This window comes from Anser anser (assembly GCF_964211835.1).
Source record: "Anser anser genome assembly, chromosome: 20".
NCBI classification, from domain to species: domain Eukaryota; kingdom Metazoa; phylum Chordata; class Aves; order Anseriformes; family Anatidae; genus Anser; species Anser anser.
In genome coordinates this window covers 7,444,369-7,469,972 of record NC_139741.1, presented here as the reverse complement: position 1 = coordinate 7,469,972, position 25,604 = coordinate 7,444,369, and the positions used below count along the sequence as shown (strand labels likewise).

Genomic DNA, 25,604 nt, shown 5'->3' with positions numbered 1-25,604 from the left:
AATAACTAAAAATAGCTTTGTTACCTGAATATGTGACTTCAAATTGGGCTTGTCTGATCACATTTTTTCTTCCGTTTTTCACGTTGAATTAATAATTGGATAAATTCCTTTGTAAAAGCTGGAATAAATATTCGCAGGAAGAAATATCCCTAAAGCACACACTTTAAAAAATTTATTGTGTGGTTGTCAAGCCCTATTTTAGTTGGTAGGCTGGAGGCACGGAAGGAAGAGGGGAGGTGCAGATAAGGGGAAGGATGCAGTGAGTAGATGCAGGAAGAATGTGCCGTATAGGCAAGCAGACAGCCCTGCTGCCTCGGGCACGTTCACCTGGAGGTGCCAACTGCACCACCCTTTTGAAGCTCTCGCTTTAGGGACTGGGGTTAGAGCAACCCGAACCCCAGCGACTGGAGCAGCGTTGCATATTCAGGGAAGAAGAGGCAGTATTTGATTCATGTGGGATGGGATATATTGCACTTCCCTTCGTCAGTTGCAGGAATGTGAACTGGAATTAGAATAAACCCCAGCCTGCTGAGGGTTTAGGGCTAACTACATTCAGCAGTGTTCAGGAGAAAGAAGGGTTGATAGTGGCAGAAATGCTTTCAAATACAGTGGAAGGTTCTCTTTTCTTTTTATAATCTCAAAATAGGAGAAATGAAACTTTTAGCATATGAATGATTTTCTGTAACTGTCCTTTGCTTTGCATTGAGCTCAGTGTGCAAGCAGTAAATTCCACTGTCTTCAGCCATTACTAGAATATTAATGTTCAAATTGGAGCATTTTCAGTTGCTGGGGGTTTCTCCTATAACTCACTAGGTCCTTTTTTAGCTGGCATATTACAGTGCCATAAAATACTGTATCACCTATTATGCATGCCCACTTTAATATTAAAAACTTCTCTGAGGATTAATTTTGGTTACTTCTTTGAAGGTAAAGGGAGCTGCAACACAATTCATGAAGGAATCAATCATCAACATTGCCTTGCTTGATTTTTTTGGGGATACTAGGGTAGAGATGCATCTCATAATGTGGTGCAGAGCCAAGGCAACTTTTCAGCAAGTAGCCAATCTAGAATTGGTAGATAAATAAAGGATGTTTTCACGTAACAACCTACAAGGTGTAAGAGCCACATTCCGGCACAGGGATCCTTGTGATTGTGGTCGAAGTGGCCATATCCCATCTCACATCATTTCACTTAACCCTGTGAGTGTTGCAGGGTGCTGCCACTGACAGCTTATGGTGATTAATGGGGAGCAAAGCCGCCGTTACGCTGCGGCTTCCCGTCCCTGCTCGGAGGGGTCGCTTCAGAATTGCTTTGCTGCTTTAGTGCTTTTGGAGGGCGGCAGAATGTGGCATTCTGCTTTCTTTCTGGTATGGAAGATGGGGGTCCCTCACCCTCTTGTGGGTGCTTTGAATTCCCTGGCACGGCCCTTCCAAAACGTTCCGATGCCAGGAGGGCGAGGAGAACACTTTGAAAAATGGAAAAAATAAAAGGAAGAGAGAGATCCCAGTCCTGTGGGGTGGGGGAGTAAGAAAATGTGTTTAATTCTTGATGGAAGGGAGAACCTTTTCATGTTTTTTATGAAGTGAGGAGTTGGAGAGATGATGAGCTTTGTTTCAAACGGAATTACGGCTATAACTCTTCTGTCCCTGGGCTACCAGAGTCATGGGGGAACGGGAGGAAAGTTATCATTTATTCCATGAAATCTTTGTCTCAGTCTCTCTAGGCTATTTCAATTTACCCCTGAAATTTCTGGGGAATAATTAATGAATTAATTAAGTATGCTGTGAGGTGTTTGAATATTCAAAAGCTACAATGTAATTATTATTTTTTCTAAAACACATTTTCAGGTTATTTTCAGATATGCAGCCTCCCAAGGAGGCACTTAGTGCATCACAAGCTGATGGAGCTGCCTGCGAAGCAGGCGCCGCGTGCCCAGAGAACCGCTCGCTGCACGGCGCAGCCTGGGCCAAAAGCTTCACTTTGCCATGACATGGCAGAGCTGAACTTTTTTCCAAAAAGTTAACAGCTTATGGTAGCGAAGTTGTGCTAAGGAGGGTGGATTTTTTTTTGTTATTATTATTTTTATTTTTTCCCCCTCCCTTATCATTTTGCGTGGGTGTTTCTTGTGAGCGATCGCTAAGCTCGGTTTGCTTACAGCATGGTTTAGGCAACACAAACAGTCTTTTCGAAACAATTGCTGTGCCTTCAGTGCATTATTTTTAGACCCCAACCTTAGGAAACACATTCCCTGTGATATAAAATATTAATTGCCCCTGTAGTCCTGGCACTGTTTCATAACTTGCTTTCCGTGCGTTTCCAGCGCTACGGGCCTGTCATGAAGAGGGAGGAGGGGATTTAGGAGAAGCCCTTTGTTTTGGAAAAGCCTTCTCAGGAGCTCCATTTTAAGACACCGGCCGAAGTATTAGGTGCCCTTTCCCCTTTTGTGAATAAACCGAGCCGAGCCCGCCGGCAGCGCCTCGCACCGCAGCTCGGGAAGCACATTTCCCTCAGAAGCGTGAAAAAAAAAAAAAGGCGCCTTTTTTTATTTTATTTTTTTTGGTTAGTTTCCTCGGCCCGGCCCGGAGCCTTAACGAGGGCAGCGCTGCGCTTCCCGGCTCCGAGCTCCAGGCCGGGCATTGCCGCTCGCTCCCCGCGGGGCCGGGCCGGGCCGTGAGGTGCCGTGAGGGGCCCGTCCGGGAGGGGCCGCGAGGTGCCCGGTGGCGAGGCCACGCCAGGCCGGGGCTGCGCAGGCCTCTGCCGGCCGAGGGGACCCGGCCCGGCCCCGCGGCTCTCGGGGGAGCTTGAACCGGGTTCTGCCCCCCCCATCCCCGATAAACGAGGGTGGTCCCAGCATACTCCGTATCTAGACAGCTTTTCATCAGTCGCTCATCAGCATGCTAATTGCTGTATGACTAATTATGCCCTGAATTCCAGTTGATTTTCTTAATGAGACAGCTGGGTTAATTATGTAATCGTATGATTACATTAGCCTAGAGTGCCCTGGCGAAAAGCGAGGCAGGCGGGAGCGTGATGTCATTGCGGGAGCAGTGCGCACAAGGGGGTGCATTCATCTCCGCTAATGACAGGGGAGGGCAGCGTACCCACAGTGCTCTTTGTGTAAACACTTAGATTGAATTATTAAGATCTGTGTCTTTTTCCAGCTCACAGAATGAGCAAGGGATTTTTTCCCCCACCCCCTTTTTTTTTTGTGAAACCCCGTTTGGAAATTCAGCCGGGCATCAGTAGTGGGGTTTTGTCACGGGGTTTGGGTTGTGCCGGGGCTGCAGGTGGCGAGGTGTTGCCTCCAGATCTATCTGGTCCAGATCTATCTCTAGTTTTCTTTTCAAGCTGTTCTGAAAATGCATGGTTTACATGCACAGGCGGCAGCAAAAAATTGGTTCTCCTGCGCGGCTGTTCAAAAATAATTTGTCCTTGGGGCATGTATATGGTGCGAGAGTAGCCTGAGAGGTTTACTGCTGCTGCCTTGCACCGGCTTGTTTGATGTGAAGTGTTGCCTACTATATAAATAACGTTACACTTGTAACGCTAGCTAATTCTGTTCACCTCTTCATTTGCTGGGACGTGTCCCTCCAGCCCCTTCATGAGCAGAGGAGCTGTCAGCAAGGGGACTAGTGCGGTGCGTGACAGCTGTGAGCACCGAGCTAGGCACAGGGAGCCCCATGTGCACTGTCCCCAAAGAGTGATCCCTGGGGAAGTGGCAGCAGGACCGGGCTTTGGGATGCAGGTGTGGAGATGCAGCAGGTTGTTACTTCTGCTGCCGGGTCAGGGCCAGGCCTGGACATGCATGGCACGCACAGATGAGTGATGCCAAGGGCTTCCTCGGGGACATGGGGGGCTACAAGTGGATAAGGGAAGTAGGACAGAGTGGGGAGAGATGGAAACAAATCTACAGAACTTCATATAAAAATGGACATCTCGGTTTACTCGTGGGCAGTAATGATCTTGCTAAACACTTTTTAAGTTTTGGATGAGCAGATTCCCTTTGTCTCTGTTCTCATTTCTTATTTATCTTGTGCCTAGCAGGGATGCTGAACTTCAAGCTAGAGAAGATTCAAACCAAGGGAATAATTTGCAATGAGTTTTTTACATTGAAGTGTTAATTGAGATTATTTTTCTCTCTTACCGATTACAGAAAAGGCATTTCCTTTTTTGCTGCTGTCTATAAGCTAGTGGCGTTTGATTTTTTTTCAGAATGCGTATGCCTGTTGTTTGTGTAATGAATCGAAAGTTTTGGTCCATTGCTTGTGTAAAAATTCAGTGACCTCCTGTTAAATGACATGAAACATACTTTGTAAGTCTGGTTAATATAAATAGGTATGCTTTTTCATGCATGCATATGTTGGGAAAAGGAGAGTATTCTTATTTATTTTTAAATCCAATCCGTTCAGGTAAGAAAAGAGTTGTGCTGGCTGTATGGTTTGTACGGGTTTCTGGTTAATTGATGTTTATAAATGCTCCAGAAATCATGGTCCTCCTTTATTTTTTTTGAGATAAAAGAGCATGTTGGAACTTGCCATGAGAAATTAATTATTTCTGTCTCTGGTCAGAATGTCTCGGTCATCTTATTGTCATGCAGTGATTAGTTTTCTTTAATGCAGTTTATAAAAATTAAGTCTAAGAGGTGCTTCAGCCATGTTTTTTTTTTAACATGTCCTTAAGCAGTATTTAGTGGCTGCAGGCCATTAGTCCTTCAAATAGGCTCTAGTAAAGTTTGAAGTTTAATGCACAGAGACTGTTTTTACATTTTGTTTGTTCTGCAACTGTTTTGCTACTTGAACATTAACCTTTAATAGAGCTAAATTAAATATACATGTCCTGATGAATAATTATGAGATTGCAAGTATTTTCATTTTGAGCATAAAGCTTCTCAGGGATCGCAAATTTGACTAAAGGCTTAGTCATTATTCACTTTATAATGCCCATGTTATTTTTGTCTCCTAATTCCTTACCAATTTAAATTTAAAAAGCCATGTGTATTTGGAGCAAAATATGTTTTGTGGGTGTCCTGGCTTTTTACAATGGACGTTCTAAAAAGAGGGGGGAAAAGTGCACTCACAGTTTTTTAAAGTTCAGTTTCTTTCATTGTGGCATTTTAACACTCTCTTATAGAAATACCATAGCTGAAGCAAAAGATCGTTGTTTGATATATTTTGAGGTGCCTTTAACAACTTAAGACACGGGTGGATTGAGACAATCCAACCTCTTTTTACGTTCGGCAGATGAATGTCCTGGACTAGCTCTGTCAGAGAAATGCTGAGCTGCAGCAGTGTGACAAAGCGGGCAGTCCCGCTAAAGGTCGGCGGACCTACATGGGAGAAGGGTGATGTTGTGACAGCCTGTACCTTAATTGGACCATACATAAATATTGTAGGGACTTTAACTCGTGCTACTGCTGTGACTTAAACTTTGTATTTAATTCTTTACCTGTACCCTGTGTCTCTGCCACAATAACATTTTAAGTTTGATTTATTATAAATATTTTAATATAGATAATAATAACGAAAAGTATTTGGCCTAAAAAGCATAAATGAAAAAGCTATGTAGTCATAAACTATGTATGTACAGAGAACAGATGACAAGCAACCTAGATTTTGTATTATGAACAGGGTAATGCCATAAGCTGTTGAAGAACTGAAGTAACAAAATGCAGCAGACTGCTACTTATAATGTCTCTGAGCTCAACATAACCCAGTACTATTCTTTTATAAACTATGAAACAACGCTGGCATATTGAAAAAACACACAGGCTCATGCTTAATGTGTTAACAGAGGTACAATAGACTTATTATGTGTTTCCAGAGACTGAGGGTGGTCTGAAAAATTAATGACTGTGGTGGCTGAAAATTAAGTGAACTCCCTAATATATACTGTTGTTGATCCACTGAGTTTGGTGTTTAGCATTCCTCAACAGGAGACTAAATCTTTGCAGCCATTTCACAAGAGATGCTGGCGCCCATAACAGAAATGTATTCAATAATCTTTTATAAGTCCATTGGACTCCAGCATTTTCCTATTCTGACTGGGAAGAAATCCCAGAATAAATCAAGCATGTGTACATGTCAGGTGTGCGCTAGGGACTCTCTTCAGTGGAAGGGAACCAACATCGAAGAATTAATTTTTTGAGAACTTACGAACTAATTTCTTATTTTTATTCGATTAGTAGTATGCGAAAAATAGGGAATAAAGGTCACAAAATCCAAGATTCATAGAATTAATTAAATTTACACAATACTTCAGATTGTTATTGATCTGTCGCTCTGAAAAAATACAGCTCAGATCTCTATAATCAAATAAACTGTTAGTGCTCAGCTGTGCAGGAGGACATAATTTTCATCAGAAATTCACTCCTGCAAAAGTGGAGGTATTTAAGGGACACCAGCTGTCAGTGGGTGGTACTTTTTGGATTACTTTTTTCCCCCAAAGTTCTCATTTTAAAAACAAAAATTTGAAACTTCAAGCTGTCACATACCTTCGCATCATGACTGTCTGCACCCTGGGCGAACTGCCCTGCGGATAAAAGCCACAGTGAGGAAGGCACACTTCAATTTAAAGGGTAGCATAGGTAAAGTTAACCATCCATATTTTTTTTAATTATATAGGATGTGCAGTGATGAACATAGGGAAAAAGTAATTTAAACTAGGGCCTTGTCACGTAAACTAGGTATTAATAGAGAAAAAAGGACACTTGAGCTCTGAGCTGTTTAAGTCACAGAAGCGTTACTGTTATCTTACATTTTATTTTACTGTTTCTTTTTTAGATCCAGTTCCAGCCTTGGATTTAGGACAGCAACTTCAGCTCAAGGTTCAACGTATGCACGATATTGAAACAGAGAACCAGAAACTTAGGGAAACTCTAGAGGAATACAACAAAGAATTCGCTGAGGTGAAAAATCAGGGTAGGTTGCAAATGTGTGTTTACCAGCTTTTAATGCATACTGAAATTTGAACACTGGGATTAAATTCAATTTTATTTCATACAGGCAGAGTTGACAGTAGCATTGAAAGTCAGTAAAGAAAGTAAAGGAGTCTATTATTGCCATTTGTGCATATACATATGACTTTGGGTTAGACTCTCTGAATTTCTTTAAAAGTCTTCTGTAGCACCACATCAGAATGTGAAGCTGTTATTTGGTTGTAGCCTCCAGCGCTGCCTGGAAACGACACCATTGACTGAAGTTATATGTAGACACTATATCACTATATGATAGACCATACTGCTACTGACAGCAAGCTGAATGTGCATGTGGGTGCATGTAGTACACAGACACACACACAAAAAAAACCCAGCAGTATTTCATACATGGATACAAACCTGTACAAATGGGACTTTCCCTGTACTCTGATTTTCCCTTACATAAATCTGAAATGTGTTGCTGGAGTACATTCAGCATACATATTTTACATTTACTCCAGGGACTATCCAAAGAACAGTGTAAACACAAGCTAATATTGTTGAATTAAGTAAGTTTTAATGAGACCGAATATTTAAAGCCTGTTGTTCTTAAGACTGTTCAAGTTTTCTTGTACTTCAAAAGAACATGTTTCCTTCACCAGGAAACAAAATTTGCTTAGTTGTACACCTACTTCCCTGTACATGGGACTCAACATTTCCATATTCAATACTAAGTTCTGGCTGGTAGAAAGGTCAATTTTCAAGGAAAATGTGGAAAGATTGAGGTTTTCTTATGCTATGGAACCATTGCACTGAAATGGGTAACATTTGAAAGCAGCATTAGCGATTAGGTTGGATCTATTATGTTTCATTTTCAGCAGAAGAAGCACCTGTGTGCCCACAGATTTGCTGTTAACTTAGAGGGTGTGGGCCATGGGGAGGATAGGTTTCAGCATGCAAAAAGATACAGGCTGCACTGCACAAGATGAGCTGTAATGCTCTACCCAACAGTCTTTTGCTGGAAATGCACAATAATTGCAGATTACTGTGCAGTTTTCCTGAGACTCTGCATCCCATACACTCAGACATGACATAGGGATTCATCCCAGAAAGCAGAAGGATCTCAATTTCCATAGTTCCATGCTGCAACTACGTGTAAACTGGTTTTTGTTTTAGTTTTTTTATTACCCCAGTGTGCATTAACTTCCTTTCTGTTTTGCCACTCTAGTGCTTGCGTTGTTTTTGATGCCAGTGCAATAGTTTTACGCTCTATTTCAAACAAGGTTTAATAAGATATCCAGGGAAAAGTGTGTTGTTAGCTAAGGGTGTTTTTATCAGTTAATCTCTTTGTTTGGAGGAGGGCTGTATACAAGCTGTACAATGCCTTTAAGAAACTTCTTCCAAACCTGGTATAAATGGCAGTGGTAACATGCTGCAGCTGACCTGAACAGTAAAGAAGGCACGCAGTTCTTCCAGCAGTGTAGGGGATTAGATTGTGCCTAAAGGTAAAAACAGATTTGTCACAAAAGTCATATTTTTTCCCCATATTTGTGCACTTTTTGCATTAATTTTAGTACTTTTGTTTCCTTTCTAAAATGAAGTGTTCAGAATTGGTAAGGTGCAACTCTGTGCGTTTCCTTGAGATTGTTAGAATGGAAGCTACTTATTTCGCTCCATGCTTCTTCGTGTGCCTGAATACTTTTGTACAGCTCACATGTGAAAGTACTAGCAGGAAAGGTACCTCTTGCACAAATAGTGCATCCTTCATCTGTATGAATGAACATCCTTTTGCATGTGTGAAGAGCATTCTTTGCTTATTCAGGAGATGATCAAAATTCCTGTTTCCCAGATCTCGGAGAAGAATTTCCCCTTGCTCTTTTTTTTTTTTTAAAGTTATGTCCCTTTCATGGTTTATTAATCTGTAATGAGACTCATCTGATTTTTGCATGGCTAGCAAAATCCCAGTCCTTCATTCAGAAGTAGCTGGTTTGCTGGCAGTCATGTTTTACCACTCTTCCCCCGTTCTTGTGGTCTCTGTGGTCCCGGCTGCCTTTGGTGTAATTCCCAGCCAGCGGACCTTATCACCAGGTATCTGCTGCCTGGTGTGACAGTTCTCTAGTCAAGTCGAAAAGTACAGGCTTTTAAAGGATTATGCTCGGTTTTGTGTGTATTACTGAGATATTTTTTTTAAGTCGTTAGGCTTTACTTTTCATAGCAAAGTTTGTCTTTCTCCCATATTTCTGCCGAATGAGAAACAATTTGTATCCAAAGATATTTTTCCTAAAGCATCGTTAATGGCAGCTGCTAATAAGCTGATGCCTTTAAACCACCCCATCTCTGTGTAAGTACATTGAAGTGTATTGCTAGCTGTGAGTCTTCTGGCAGTCTGACGCTTTTTCCAAATTCCATTATTGTTACAAAGCATACTCTGGTGAATGTCCTGCTTTTCCTCGTATGAGCCCTATAAGGATCTGGTCCTTTCCTGTGGGTGGGATCAGAGGGCTTTCATGTAGGAGCGGATGAGGGCATGCAGCAAGACACTGTCCATCAGAGGCTCCGTGGTGACTCTTCAGGTTTCTGCCTCTTCTCTCATCCGTTACCAGGCACATTTAATGCAAGAAAGCTTCTTTATCTGAGAGCAGGGTTTCTTCAGATTTCCTGGAAGACTGCAAGCACACTCACCGAGCTGTAGCAGTTGATGCTTGTGCATAAAACCCGTTGTGGATGACAAGGCAGTCAGAGCAACGGGAACACGAGGGGCTCCAGAGTGTCTGTTGCATCTGATCTACTGTTAATACAGCAGTTAAATCTTAACTGCCGTATTTGTCGTCAGTTGTGAAGCAGAACATAGCTATATCCCAGATATGTGTTCAATTAGTGTTAGATTGCATCTGTGCATGAACCATAGTAAAACTGCCTCTTTTTACATGATCACAGTTATGTGAATTAACTGTCCTGTGTGTAAATGCATACTTAAACCCGCACTGGGACTTTATTAATCTCCACTCAGCAGCGAGCTAATTTGAGACTAGTCAATAAGGTGATATTATATTTTACAATTGATTTTTTTTCTTTTCTTTTCTTTTCTTTTCTTTTTTTTTTTTAAGTCGTGTTAGAGGAACCTTCGCTCTGCTTTCCAGCAAACTCCATTGATTCTTCTCAACCTAAACGCTTAAAGTTCAATTTAACATTTAGGGAGTAAAAGGTCTCCAAAGGGACTCATATCCATTGATTTTGTGTCAGAGTTGAAGAGCTAAAGTTTAAAACACACTGAGCCTACAGGGTAAAGAAAGCTGTGTGTTGTGGAGCCACGTGGAGCCATGTAAACTCATTCTTTCCCTATTGTTTTTCTGTAGAGGTTACAATAAAAGCACTTAAAGAGAAAATCCGAGAATATGAACAGACCCTGAAGAACCAAGCTGAGAATATAGCTCTTGAAAAAGAACAAAAATTACAAAATGATTTCGCGGAGAAGGAGAGGTGAGTGTGCATGTGTGCTCTGTAGGTATTGTAGAGAAGGAGAGATGTATTTTTCTGTTTAATCCTCCCAGCCAGGATCCTTTCTTTGGTGTGCTGAGGCAGCTCATATATTGAGTGATTCTGGTGATTTATGTGTTTGACACAGAATCATTTGATACTCAACTTTGCACAGAAAAACAATCGTGAAAGTGTAGGAGTAAAACAAGGACAGATTGTTGCTTGGCGGTAGTGTTGTGTGGGGGGTGTCATGTTCAGAAGGGTGCAAACCTGCTTTTATTCTTCACTAGCTGCATTGTCCTTTGTGACACTAATCTTTCTCCATTAGCCGACAGTGTAATTCAGTCCACTGTGTCCACTTTGTGTCAGAGTATCACTGTACAATCTGTACAACCCTGAGCTATTTCAGATGAAACACTGTACCCAAGAGGTGCATCACCCCTGCCGGTATGGTCATGTTTAAGAAGGGGACTGCGTTCCTGAACTAGAACTTTATCCTCAAAATAGCTTGCACAGTCCTGTGTTAACGAGTATTTTAATTTTTACATTACTGATTTATTTTTTTTCTTGAAACATCTTGGATGCATTTCTAATCTTTTGCAAATGAGTAAGGAATGTTTGAATCTTGTAAGCTAGTGGGCAAACAAATCTGGCAGAACAAGACCAAGGGTCTTAAAAGGGAGTGCTTTTCAAGTCGAGTTTCCTACCTTGAGAATTTATTTCTCCTGTGGAGCAGTAACACTGAAGCTAACACGTTCAACTTAGTGTGAAAGCCCGTGAGTTTACATGAGCTTTTTAGTTGGTGCATTGGTAGTTTAAATTCATATCTGAGTGGGAAAAAGCTACCTGTGAAAGCCAAGCTTTTTTTATTCATCGATACCTGTGGTTACTCTCTGATAAGTAACATGCAAACAGTGACTTTAAAAAGCACAGTATAGAAATGTGTAAATATGAAACAAAATGACAGCTCACGGAATGCAAATAACAAAAACAAGCATGTATAAGAGAGATTTTGAGTTCTCAAAGCATATAATTTGGTATGAAGGGAACTGACGCATGTTTCTTGGTATAAATAGTTATCAACCTGGTCAGCAGTGTTGGAGAATAAATTTATGTACCCTATAGACTGCATGTAGGATGCTGATAGTTTTATAAGCCATTTCACAATTCAAAAATCTGTAGAATATCTTAAAAGCGGTGTCATAAAAAGCAATGTCTTCTGGAAGATGTCAGACAAGCTCCCTTCCAGAGATGAGTTTTATAATTCCTTTTGTCCACCCTTTAGCAAAGGGTGTAGTGCCTGTATGGCAGGATGATGTTAAAATGTATACTGCTGACACAAACAAGAAAATATTGCCTGTGGACGTAAGAAATGTGAGCATACTAGAGGTCTGATCGTGTTATATAGAAAATATCAATGTGAAATTTGTTTTGAAATATGCAGATTTTTTTTAAAAGTAGCTAATAATGTTACTGCATTTGGCATCCATTACAGCTACGATGAAACAGCTGCCACATCTATTCAGTATATCACTTAATGGCAAGAAATTTCTTCATTATGACAGTAAAATGGAAATGTATCATTCTTCTTGTACTAACTTTGTACAACAGAGGGTGCTTGGTGACAATTTTCTTAATGTGTGTGACATTTCCAAAACAAATTATGCTCAAGAAAACCTTCCACCGAAGTTGTCATTTATATAGCAGTCAACTCTTGTATAATGTTCACAGCTTATGTTATGAGGTGGCTACACTGCTAAAATTTTAATAAGTGGGACTGCGAAGTATGAACAGTACTGCAATGTGACATGATTTATGGGTCCCATTGAAGCACCTTGTAGTCTGTGTGGTGTTGTCAGTTGTCTGATTACAGTTGAGACAGTTAATCACTCTATCTTCCAAATTTTCAAAATACAGATAAGTTGTTTAACATGATTACGAGCTCTGTTCTCACCTCTTCTTTTCCCTGTATAGAAAATTGCAGGAGACACAGATGTCGACAGCCTCGAAGCTGGAAGAAGCCGAACACAAAGTTCAAGCTTTGCAAACAGGTTTGGCATCGCTATTCTGACCTATACCAATGCTCAGGCTGGAGGTGAGAGGACAGAGATCGTTAGCTGAGTCAGGACTGTGTGTGATCCAGCTCTTGCAAGTACAGAGAGATCCAACAGAGCTCGAACGTGCTTCGTAAATCAGAGCTTCTTTGGGGCTTCACACCTTAAGTGAACACTTGGGTTGCAGCCAGTCTGTTGGTAAATACAGTGGACAAGGCCAAGCACAAAGCACATACAGCATTAGAACAACACAGCAATTAAAACAAGCTATGGAACTTTGCATCCATGTTGTGTTTTGCTCTGGTTTCACACATTTCTGAACTATGATAAATATTTATAGTGGTCTGAGTTCAGTATGAGCCCAATTTCCACTAGTGTTCCTTGCCTGTTCCTGTGACTTGCTTGCCATTAATATTTCTGTTCATCTCTGCAGCCTTATATATTCCAGGTTGGGATACGTTTGTTTTTGTTTCCCTTGAGAACACAAGAAATGTTATTCCCTGAATTACTGCAATAAATATTTCAAATGAATAAGCAATTTAGCCAGTTTAATAAGAAATGAATAATGTCTAGCTTTGTTTAAGTAGAATAGAAATTGGAAATTTTTGCAATGTAAAAGTAATACCGTAAGAAATTGTGAAAAATCAAGGTACGTTTTTGCTAAGTCATAATGGTTTGCCTAGGTAGAAAGATAAAGCAAAGCATTTTTCATCAGGAGGTATACAGCTTTATTTATGGCTCAATAAAAAAAATGGAGTAGTCTTTTTGCTTTTCACTACTGTTACAGTGCTGTAATGCTTCATGTTTATGCCTTTTAGCCTTGGAAAAAACCAGAACAGAACTATTTGATCTGAAAACAAAATATGATGAAGAAACTACTGCAAAGTAAGATTTCACTGTTTTCTTCCTATTTCTTTCTTCAAGGTATCACTGCTTTTTTTTTTTTTTTTTTTTAATCCATCTGTTGAAAACAAAAGGGGTGGAAGAGGTTCAGGAGTCCAAATTTTTTTGGAAGGCATTGTCATACTTTGGCCTCCTATAGAAAGGTTAGGAGTCATCTTAGTTTGTTCCACCCAATTCCCTGGTTGTTTCTGGTTGTGGCATGACAGTCATCACTCTCCCAGATACAAACCAAACTACACGGAGTGACATTTTTGGCAGGCTTTTGCCTTTTTTTTTTTTTGGTGTGTGTTAGAACATGCAGCTAGTCTCAAAAATGCATATCCTCATCTTCTTTATGGCTACTGTTTTCACTTACCTTCAGTTTAATTAACAGGGCGGGAAACAAAAGAAGTGAGACAGACTTCTGCTGTTTTTCTTTGAACCTTTCGTATTTAAGGAAATTTAGTAATGAGAAGGAATTCTCATGACCAGTAATAATCTCAGTACTAAGCCGAAATAGTCAGTAACTTTTGGAAATGGGATGGGAAAGGAAGAGCCCATTTCAGATGGGTGCCCTGGCTTCTGTAAGGGCAAGGGGTGGAAGATGCACCACACATCCCTGTGCCGACTGCCCCCATCACGCTGGGAGGAGTGCTGTGGTCTTGTTTTGCTGGTAGGTAAGTGCTTTCTGGTATGGCTCATGGCAGAGTCAGGTTTGTCAAGACCACTCAAATTGGCAGTAAGTTTTAATTTCTTAGTGTATGATTCTGCAAGCACAGAGGATTCAGTTCTTCACTGAGCATCGGGAGAGCTCGGCGATTACAAAATTCAGTCCACAGTGGTTAAGAATCAGTGTCCAGGGTTGAAACACCTTTTACATCATTAAAGGTAAACTTCTGGGTAAATTTTGGGGTCGCTCTATAACTCCAGTTTCATTTGAGTTCCATGTAAGGTAATTAAAAGTGTTTTTTTTTTTCCCCTCGATTTCATCATTCTCTAAGAGACACATACTAATGATGTTTCTGATGGAGCCTTAAATTACTGCAGATTGCCTTTATTTCCTTTTCTGCGCATAGCTGATGCTGGCAGATCTGTCGCTGTTATTTTGTCTTGCTGTCAATTCTGCAGGAACAGTCATAGATCAGGGCTCAGTGGTTGTAGGCACCGAGCCTTGTAACCCCTGACCCTTTTCACTGTTTTTATTTGCAGAGTGTTTGCGTCGTTCGTTTTTTCAATACTGTTTCCCTAAGTACCATAATTTATACTGGGCAAAAGACGTACTCTTAAACTGTTTGTTTGCACTTGTAATGTATTTCATTTTTTCAGAGGGATTCACATTGAGATGTTTTCATATCATCTTGAATATGATTCTTAGCTAATATATAGAGAATTACATCAAATTAGTAGCATCTGCAGCAACAAGAAGTTTACTGTGTTCTGTAGCAGAATGATTATGGAGGCTGGTCTGGGATATAGAGATCATAGAGCTGAATCCTGAAGCAGACATTAAGGATGCACTTTATCTCCCAAACTAATGTACTGTGAAAACAAACTTGTAGAACCTAATAACAGCAGAAATATTTTATCATTGTTTTGGATATTTATGGCAGGAATAGTTCTTGCATAACAGCAGTCGTCTGTGGTGGTTGTAGCCCAAATTTTGCAATATGGAAATCTAGAAAAACATGAAAAGGGAACTGAATATAGACAGTGAAATTGAGTCATTTATTTTAATTGTAAAAGCTGGGAGAAATGTTGAAAAAACACCAATAAAAATGGTGAAAGACAGTTTGATTCTTTTCTAAAAAGAAACCCTCTTTTGATCTAAGTCTAAAAAGCTACTTGTATTGCCAATTTTAACTTTGTGTTTTAAAAACATGTGATTTTTATCTTAGGCCAGAATTGTTAGTTTTACAGACACTTATTTGATGCAGATGAATTGGAATGCCTTTAGGAAAAAAAAGATAATTGTCAATTTTTTTAAGCTAACAGTACTTTTAAGATTTTAAATTTTGGAGTAAATCAGTCTCTTAACTGTTTGTAACTTTGAAAAGCTTTCAAAAAAAAAAAAAAAGGAGGAAGAAATACACAGTAAGAAGTCTTCAGTATCCGCATTGAGGAGTCTGGATTTTGTCCTAGTGGCCAGTGGTTGTGATCTTGAAGCTGGAAATCACTTTGTCAACTTGTTTATCTTTTGGTGTTTTTTTCAAAATGTCCCAGTTCGAAGCACTGTGTGCAGAACAAGGTATGGAGGTAACTGTCTGAGCCTGATGCTAGCAAGGCATCTTCAGATGAGATCAGTTTCTGGACTTGAAATCTTGGGTCATATTAGCTCCTGTCATCCCATTTTATAAAAATCCCCCTTCCCTTTGCCAGTGGCCAGGTACCCCGTGTGCAGCAGGAGCGGGGATGCTGCGAACGCCCCCTCCTCGTGGCCCCCCATCGCGCAGATACCGTGCTCGCGGGGCGCCGAAGGTGTTAATGACAAAAAGAAGTTTGTTATGTGCAGTCATCGCAGCCTGTCAGCTGGAATATCAGAAGCTGAATTTGACAAGATGGCAGCAGAAAAGTTTTCCATGTGTAGGCTTGAAGTAAAATGTAATTAGCCTTTATGTGCAGAACAAGGATCCATTGATGAATACAGCTGGTCTTTGTTTTCTTCTGTCATTGAGTGTGGGAGGTAAAAGTGTTCTTCTTCATGTTTATTAATACAAGATTCCTTAGACAAATGGCAAGCACAGTTTAATATTTGTTGGAACACAGAGGGGCTTGCCAAAACAGTTGTTGTGTAAGAGGATTTCAAGGTTTTCAGATTATAATCATCTCTGGGTTAAATAAATGAATGATTACTCTGCCTTTTTCAATTAAAGAGGCACATCCTCTCCCGAGGCCTGATACTGATTTTGTTTGCTGTCCCACACGTTTCTATCAGCAAACCTGGATTTAACCAGCGCTAATGAGTTTGATCTGGAGATTCTATCAGAGCTGAAACTGAAAAGCAAACTCAGGCTTGTGTTTCATGAAAATTAAAGATTTTTTTTTTCCACTAGTGCAACAAAATTATTTTTCTTCTTCACCCTCTGTAGAAAAGAACAGGACAAAATTCACTTGTGGATTTCCTTAGTTTTCTGGGGACAAACTGTTCTCCTTGCTAACATGCTTTTTCACTGCTGTTTCACTGCAGAGTCCTAGCAAGTGTTTGAGGTTCCCAGCTGAGCTGTTAATGCTCTGAGCCAGAATGGTTGAATTCCAGTTCTAAATAAATTCCAGAGCCACCTCTTTGCTCCTGCCCCTTCTCTCCCCAACGTAAATGATTTCTAATTGGAAAAGGATCTTCGGTTGTAGCACATGCAGTAGGCTTGTTACATTACTGTTAACATGTGGGTTGAGGCTCCCTGCCTTTGATGAAAGAAAATATCGAATTTCACTGAAATGCTGCATTTTGTTAATGTTAAATAGCCTTTTGAGGGTTTTAGGTACTGCACCCGATTCTGCAATAAAAAACCTTCGTAAATAAGACAGAGCAAAAAAATGTTTAGGTTTTGGTTGTCAGTCAAAGCAGCTCTGCCCCCATTTTTTGTTCCTGTATGGTTTCCTGGAAGATGCTGACTTCTTGATCTTCTAAAAGTAGTGTACGTGTGGAAAATTAAGTGGAGGAAAAAGGTTTTAATATTTACTAAAGGAGTCATCCTAAAACAATTCTTTTTAACAACTTAATGAAAAACTGCTTTCCAGTATATGAAGCAGGGAACCGTTGTCCATTTATAGATCAGACTGATTATTGTTTTTTGGCAATATAGTGAAGGATGGCACAGGATGGCATACTGGTGTAGCGTCACTAAGACTGTACACTAGTGCAATATTGCAAATTACCTCCGCCACATAGATCCAGCTGACTTGTTTTAATCCTGGACTACATTTTAATGAAAACTAAATCAGGAAATGGCAAGACTGCAGTTGATGAAAATGTGGTCTGTGAGCTGGCAGTCCCTGCTTTGCGATAAGGGAGAGATTTTCTGATGTTTCAGGGCCTGAATCTGTAAACTAGACTCACAAGATTTCAATATCAATATTTAATCTTACTTCTCCTGTGGTGGTCACAGACATCAGCCTGTGAGGCTGGGGACACTGGGGTGGGCACCACATTATATCTCTTACAAAGACTGTCTCTGCCCTAAAGAGCTTACAGTATGATATCATGACACTGCACAAGAAGTTAATGAAACAACTAGGTAGACGCTCAGGAGCGGGAGGACAAAGTAATGCCTGTTTTCATCCGCATATCCTGCTTGAAAATAAATCCTCAAGTAATCTGCACAAAGTCAGAGGTGGGTGACAGATGGGGACTGCTGGGAAGGAGGCAGGCAATGCTGTAACACAGGCAGGAGGGCTGCCGGAGAGGTAAACATCCCCTCCTGTTACCTGCACGCGAGTGCAAGGTGCTTGAGTCACCACTCCTGGGGACAGGAAGCATTTTGGGGGGATTAGATGCCAAAATACAGGAACAGAAGGAGACACTTGTGTTTCCTCACTGTTTGGGGTGAAGGGTGCTCCTTCTACTGGTTATTGAGTGGACCTGTTCTTAAGGCATCGATGTAAAATAAAGTTTTAAATATGTGGCTTTCTGCACAAAAGGAGTGCAGGGTTGGGCTCGAAGGCAGAGGAGCAGTAATTTTAGTCATGAGAATTATTTCTGCTTAAAGTTACGTGATGGAATTGGAGTTCAAGTATTCATATGAAATCTTCTGTTACATTGGGGCAAGTCTCAGTTAACTTTGGCTTCAGGGGAATAATTCCCGATATATACCGAGAATTGAATTTGGCCTATGAATTATTTACTTAAATTTTTTTAACAAATCTTTCTTGTTTAAGTACTAGCTCCTACCGATATATCACTTTTCAGATGTTTGTAGTCTTCCATTTTGACAGTGCTCAGGGTCAAACTGAATAAAAAATAAAGTCGTGCTCCCTCCAGCATTACATAATTACTGTGATAGATGTCCTCAAATGCTGCTTCCCCCCATTGAGCATGAAATACTGTAGTTAGGATGGTTGTGTTGAACATGACATGAAATAGCTTCTCTTTGCTGTGCCTTTAAGGTCTTAAAGTTTCCTATTTCCTGTTCTTTTGATGAGTCATTAACTTCTAATGCTCGTCTCTGGAATTATTGCTGTATTTAAAGTGATTTCCCTAAAAACAGGAGATGGAGAACTTCATTGGCCATGCGTCTCACAGCCTTTTCTCAAATTTCCTAGTCATACTGCCATCGGTGAAACCCCAGGAGTAGTGATAGTGGGGGGATGAGAAAACAGTGAGGATGTTAAAAAGAACTAATTCTTAAAAAGCAAGAACAAGTGAATGTCTTGAATCTTACAGAAAGCTCTGGGTGCATTTTGTAATCTGAGACATTCGTTAAAGGTTTCAGCTGTGCCTTATGCAAAACTTAACAGTCACAGTGTAACGTTAATGTATTTCTTAAAGCTAGAAATAGAGATTAATGAAAATGCTTAATGAGATCTTCATTTCAATTTAAAGCTCTTGTGTGAAGCAGGGCTGGAAGGCTCTAGTGCAAACCAGCTTTCTTTTTTTTTTCTTCCAAATTTTGGGTTCAGCCTCCAGTCAAAACAGAAGAATTGCAAGATAGTTATGACAATAAAACACTCATCTGTGTAAAGTGCTGAGTGCTTGCTTTCCAGCGTTGTCATTAGCCTTTACTTTTGGGTAGGGAAACTGAGGCACGAGGCGCAAGTGTAATGCTCAGAGCCAGCAAGTCTGGTCTTGGCTGGAATCTAGAAATATGCAGACATGAAGAACATAAACCACAACTGGCAGGAAGAATTTTCTTGTAATCTTTAAGTGTGCATTTATGAGAACTCCATGGAAATGGAGTATTTAGAGTTTGTAGGAATTAGTACGGGGCTGTGTTGTCTCTTCTGCTAGGCTTGTAATGCTTGCAAGTAGTTAATGTAACTTTTCGACAGCACAGAAGTGCCCTAGGTCTTTCCAGGGTTTTTATTTGTTTGCTTTTTAACCTCGAGTGAGACTGTTCAGATCCTTTTTCTAGTGTAGCCTAAAAGCTGGTGTTATTTAACAGCCCAAAGTAGAAAAAAATAGCCTGAGGGTATTCCAGCATATTCTAGTCATCACCCTGTTACGTTATCTGTAACCTTGGGTTGACATGAGATCCTAAGCTGCAAATCTTTAAATAAATACAGAATATTGCACCAAACGGTCTTACCCTACTGTGCTTGCCGTGCTGGTGGTCATCCTGACCACAGCAGCTACCGCAGCTCCGTCCTGGGTGTGAAATCGCAGGGAAGAGGCTGGAGTGTCCTTGGTTCATGTGTGTCCAAGGAGGGAGAAGGGGCAGAATGGGCCCTGTCCTGGCCGTCCTCACGTGCCCTTGCTGGAACCAGACCTCTTCAGGCTCCTGCAGGCTGCGTCCTTCTGCCGAGCAGCAGAGACCACCAGCGTCTTCCTGCAGCCCCAGCCTGCCACCAGGGACCTGCGTTCCCTGCGAGCCTGACAGGAGGGCAGCCCAGTTATTTGGAGCGGTCTTGTCAGGGCAGCTTATTTTTATCAGGAACAGCTGGACTCTGTGAGGTCCATGTGGGGGCTTTGTGATGAAGAGGAGCAAGTTACAGGGAAGCAGCCCCCTTTTTGAGGTGAAGGCCCATCTGCACCCAAGCATGGACAGGACTTGGGCCTCCACGTCCAGGTCTGCTGGGCTTGGTTGTCATGCAGCTCTCTCATGGAGGTCTACAAATGATAACACCTATTTTTTTTTAATGCAGAGTACCAAAGCAAGAGAGTAATTTTGGTGTAGTACCACTCGTGAGGTTTTGTCCTTGAGAACAAGGAGGCTGTGTGGTACTGCCCTGGCTCCTCGGTACAGCTGCTGCTAGGCTGAGGCTGCGGGGAAAGCCATCAGGAGAAATCCTTCAGTCATCAGAAGTGAACGGTTCATCTGTTTTTGATAGGGACCTGTCCTGTATGACATGCGGGATGACCTATTTCCAGTCACAAAGCAAAGTTCTCCATCAGGCTCTCAGTTAAGCCGGCAGTTCTTGTGGTAGTCTCCACCTAGCCGTGCATTTAATACGTAGGCTTTCTGTACTGGCATTTACTTGAGCCTCTTCTCGTTGCACTCAGAAAATGGACTACAGCTGTGTTTCCCACTCCCACGCAACAATAGTGCAGGCGAAAAAATGAGTCACATCGTGTGTGTTGTGCTACCTCATTTAGTGGAAAAAGATGGCCACCCTGAACGACAATGGGTGTTGAGGAAACTTTGCGAAGGCCTGAGCACCAAAAAACACTGGGTCCTAGAAAACGGACTCTTCCTCTTCCCTTTATCTTCTTTCCCTTTGGAAAGCCGTGCATTTGCCGTGGGAGCTGGGGGACCCACTCTCCCATGTCCTGCATTGTTCCACACAGGCAGCTCTTGCACTCATCCATTGTTTTCATTTCACTTTTTTGTTTGGCTTTCTAGAATGGGAATATGTTGATAGTCACTGTCAGTGGCTGTATCTGGCCCAACCTTCATTAAAGTATCCATATGCTGTTTCCTCATTAGACAGGTTTTTCAGCATCTCATTAAATGTGTACCTAAATGTGTTTCATCCCTCCCCTGCCTCAAAATGTTACTGCAATGCCACAGCTGTAAGCCACCTTGCTACAGAAACAACAGTATTATACTCTCCACAGTTGCTTTAAAAATGTATTTCTGTTTTGTTTTTGCCACCTTATCTGTTAGTTCTGTTGATATTGGGAACTTTTAGGTGTTCACATTGCTTGGGGTAAAGTCTGCAGAACAAAATCCTACAGCTGCATAGCTATGCACGTCATCTCTGCCACCAGTGCTGGCTTTCAAACTTCTGACAAGTTTTTCCCCTGCCCACCTCATGTAAATCTTTGACTTCCATTTTAACCCTTACCCTTAATGCGTGTGGCTGAAGCACAGCTCAGGGAGAAGTATCTGCATTGGACGTCAGGGAAGCATGTCCGATCTGGTTCAGCCTCTTCTAATCATCCTGGAGACATCACTTAATGGGAACTAAGAAATATTGTCTCATTTACATATCCTCTGATCTCAATTAAAAGACAATAACACCATGTGAGATTGCAGTTTTGTATGCCACAGAAAATATCTGATATGATGAAAATGAATCTCATTATCTTGAAATTTTTAAAGAATGTTTTAATGAGTGTGATTTTTAAAATAGTATCTTTGAATAAGAAGCTGAGAATCCCAAACATAAGGAGCTAGGAACCAGGACCGAGCACTAATTCAGGGATTTGGAAGAGAAATGTTGGCCAGCTCGTGGAGCAGAAGGGATAAGGCAGTATGGTGCAGACAGTAAAACCAAGAAAAACAATAGACAGCGTGCAGGCCTGTTAATAACTTCATTAGCATTCATGTAAAGCATTAAACAAACAAATGCATTTACAATCCTGTGAGCCTGATATTATTAACCCTTAATATTTATCTAGTGTGTTTCTGGAGGGGCGGGTCACAGCAAAGGCTAATTAACAGCCTTTCTTCCCTTTTTTTGTAACATGTTGGGAAACTGAGTCACGAGGAGTTTGGTCAGGGACGCAGAGGGCAATCAATATTGCAGCAAGGATCAAAAGTAGGAAATCAAATCACTGGCTGGAAGGACGGGCTGCTTCTTCCCATTTTCACTTAGATACGTCTTGATGCTGATTGAACACTTGCTGATCGGATTTGATGGGTTTTAAATGCTTGTTAGCGAGAAATTTTGAACAAAAAATGAATTTGACTGAAGTACTACCTTAGTGTTACCGGTCTTTTGTAGTCGTCTTTCAGTGGCTCCTAACAGATGGTCTTTGGTTACTTGTGATCACCGACTACACGACCTGCCTTCATTCCTTCCCTCAAAATAATGAACTTACAACTGAATACAGGATCCGTCCCCAGTTAGGTGCTTTGTCCTGCCAGATGACAAACCTGCCCTCCTGCACCTCCTCCTGAATGAACTCCTGGCTGGACCACTCAAACCCAGCATTGCTGGGCTGAAGTCAGCCAGGTTCCCAACTGAGTATACACCTGATTTAGTTGGACACCTGTAACTGTTCCCCTTCAGGTGCATGTGACTGCATTGGCAGTGATACACAAGCCATAGCCTTCAGGACAAAGCAGTATTTATTTGTATTACAAAATAAGAAGCATTCTAACAAAGGATTAAACTTAAGAAAGGCTTGAAAATTTTGTTTCCTAGAGCTTCGCTAGTTCATTGATCCCACCTGTAGTGGTCTTCCTGGGCTCGGTTACTCAAAATCAGTTGATGTTCACATACACACACTTAGCTACGTAGCACCAGGGCAGCTTTTGTCCTTCCTTTTCCTTCATTTGATTCAAACTTCAACACTGGGAAGAGTCTGCAGAGTTGGTGCAGGGGAAGACGGTGAAACAGGTAGCTTTCTTTCCATGGTTTCCTCGAGAAATTGTATTTACTGATGTTTCATTTCCTGTGTATTTCTCCACTTACGATGTCTGGATTATTAACCTGCCTGAATACAGTGGTTACATCAGATAACCTGAGGGGCACATCTGCCTTTCATAAAAATATAACACCCATTTCCATCATAGCGAACCATGTCATCTACCAGCTGGGTTGCCATAAATTGCCGTGAAATGCACGCAGCCTTAACCAGCAGTGAGGAGCACATAACTTAACCATGGAGTAACTAACCGTCTTAGTAAATCTAAATTCACTCTTTGCTGGAGACACTTCAGGGAAAGTGGCAACGATTTCTACAGCCTGTTATCCCACGTGGTCACAGTAATGGAATGGGTAAGTAGAGTTGTTCTGCGGAGGGGTAGCTGGACCCTGCTCCGTGCTTCCCCCTCAATGGCTGGGAACCTTTGTGTTGTGTAAAACAAACAAAAAGCACTGCCAAACAGCCGGTTTTGCAGCCAGAGCGCCCAGCATCCTTGTTCAGGGCCGTCATTAAAAGATTTCATGAAACAGCCTTAAAAATGAAAAGTTTCCTTTCTGAGAGAGAGAGAGATAATTGAACTCATTGATTTGTTTCACGGTTTGTTTGCCCTTTCATTCCCTTCCTGAGGTGCTGTTTGTTGAGGAATGTCTCCAATTGCCAGAAAGACAGTGGGGTGTCTAATATTTCCCCGCCAGCTCTCCTTTCAGCCAGAGCAGAGTACTGTGGCAAGCCTCTGATATGAATTTTTAATGCAGAACTTTATAACATAGCCCTTGCAGCACGGCTGCACTACTCTCTTGAGCTTTCAGATTTAATGCTCTGATGAACAGAGCACGGACTTGGGGCATTCGACAGCAGTCAGAATTAACCCCTACATTTCCGACTGTTGTACCAGTTAATTTCCCTGTAGATTAATACCGATGTGGGTGGAAAAATTCCAGACACGCCTACAGTGGAGAAATATCAGAATAACTTGGAATTTGACTCCAAAAACAATCTATGAAATGTGTTTTTAGCTTTTTCCCTCTTCCTCTAAGAATAGGAATTTTTAAGGCTATTTACTTTTCCTGGGCTCAACAGTAATGCAGTCCTTCTGTATCGGGTGTGCCAACACTGTCCTGCCCCCTGTGATAAAGACCTGTGCTGGTATGCTAGATGTCCAAAAAGGGGAAAAAAATTGAAATAGCTCTGTAATTCATAGTTGTAGATTAATTTATGGTAGGAATGTTCTTCCAGATTGTATTGTTTAGTTGTTTATGCCATGAATCACGATGTTTTATCTGAGGGGATTTTGCTTGTTTTGGAATATGATCTTAACTCGGTGCGGATGTTCCTATTAGCCCATCATCTTATTCAGGTCTTTACTGACTACGAAGTGGAGAAGCCCAGCAGTGTATGTAAGTAGTCTGAATTATTACTCTTCAGGGCATTAGCGCTTGTTTGTCAGTGTTGAAGCTCATCTGTCATAAAGCTGCCCGTTCACCTGGCTTGTTTTAGTCTGGAATTTTTACTCTTCCACAGCCCTTGCAAACCTGAATAATTTTGCTGTACTGCGGTTTGTGCCGCTGTGCCGTTCATCAGCTTTTCTAAATCATCCCTTTACTTATTAAACAATAGCAGGCCTGATGTATTATCTGGAGCAATATTGCTCTCCAAATCCTTTAAAGTCTGTTTGCATAGTCTTTGGGTTTTGTAGCCAGTTCTTTTGGCAGCAGAGCATGTCACAGCCAGGACTGGCCTTTCAGGGACTTTGGCAGGATTTTGTCAAGAGAAAAATGCCACATTTGTAGGTTTGACTTTGATAATGGAAAAGGAGTATGATGTGTTTAAATCGTGATAGAACTGGTGTAAGCCAGAGAGAATTAGATGGGATGCAGAACATGCAGAGGTGTTAATGGCATTCGGGAGAAAGACTTAGCGAGGAGTTTGTACTCGGGTGATGTTAAACTCTTTGCCTTAAGCCCTTGCGAATGAGACATGCATGTTGTTCTTAACTGATACCAGAGAAGTACATTTACACTTTTTAATCATAAATCAGCATCTCTGCTTTGGTGAGACATTTGCACATTTACTTCAGATGAAGTCTTTTAAGCAGCTTGTCTTATTGATTATAGACCCAAGATTGTCTTTACTTCCTCCACTGTTATTACTGACTCACGAGATTAAGGTTTTCAAGGCTTGTTGCTAAATGCAGAGAAATCCCATCATTTCATTCAGTAGTTCTAGGCATCTATTAACTTTACTTCTATAAAAAAGCCATGTATTTTGATAGAAAGCTTAAGATTTGTGGAAAGGACACTCCTGTTTTCATGTACTGTACTGGTAATTAGCTCCTACCTCTTATTTTTGTTGTGTCAAGTATGCAACCTAAAACAAGGCTGATGACTCAGTTTTGCCATATGTAAAAAGGGCACACGGGGTAAGGCAAGGCTTTATTAATGTGGATAGTCTTTCAGTCCTTGGATAGAAAAGTGGAAGTGCTCTTCTGACGCTTGCATTGTAGCCTGTAAAAATAAATGTACATAAATAGAAGCACATAAAATGCATTTGCTGACCATTCATTTGAGCACTGCCATCCATTAGATCATGCTGTGATGAATGGAAATATTCTTCTTTCCTGGAGACCACACCAAAGGAGAAGGTGCATATGGCATCTGTCGTAATAATAATGCAGCAATACCACTGACTACCCCGTAGCATGGACATTATAACTCACTGGAACGGGCGACTTCAAGCATTACAGCATTTTTCATTGTTTTACCTATGTGGTGCTTTAATGTGGGAGTCGTCTGCTCTTACTGAGTCAAAGTG

The 25,604-nt window shown here is 41.2% G+C and overlaps 1 protein-coding gene across 13 annotated transcripts in view; it reads left to right on the top strand.

The window, feature by feature from the left end:
- The window catches only part of CUX1 (cut like homeobox 1), a 268,600-nt gene that overhangs the window by 126,597 nt on the left and 116,399 nt on the right, over window positions 1–25,604 (top strand). For all 13 annotated transcript variants that reach the window (XM_083806167.1, XM_083806176.1, XM_083806175.1 and 10 more), the window contains 4 exons: window positions 6,781–6,918; window positions 10,271–10,394; window positions 12,366–12,442; window positions 13,264–13,330. In XM_083806167.1, coding sequence (XP_083662293.1) covers window positions 6,781–6,918; window positions 10,271–10,394; window positions 12,366–12,442; window positions 13,264–13,330 — 406 coding nt within the window. The remainder of the gene's footprint in view (window positions 1–6,780; window positions 6,919–10,270; window positions 10,395–12,365; window positions 12,443–13,263; window positions 13,331–25,604) is intronic.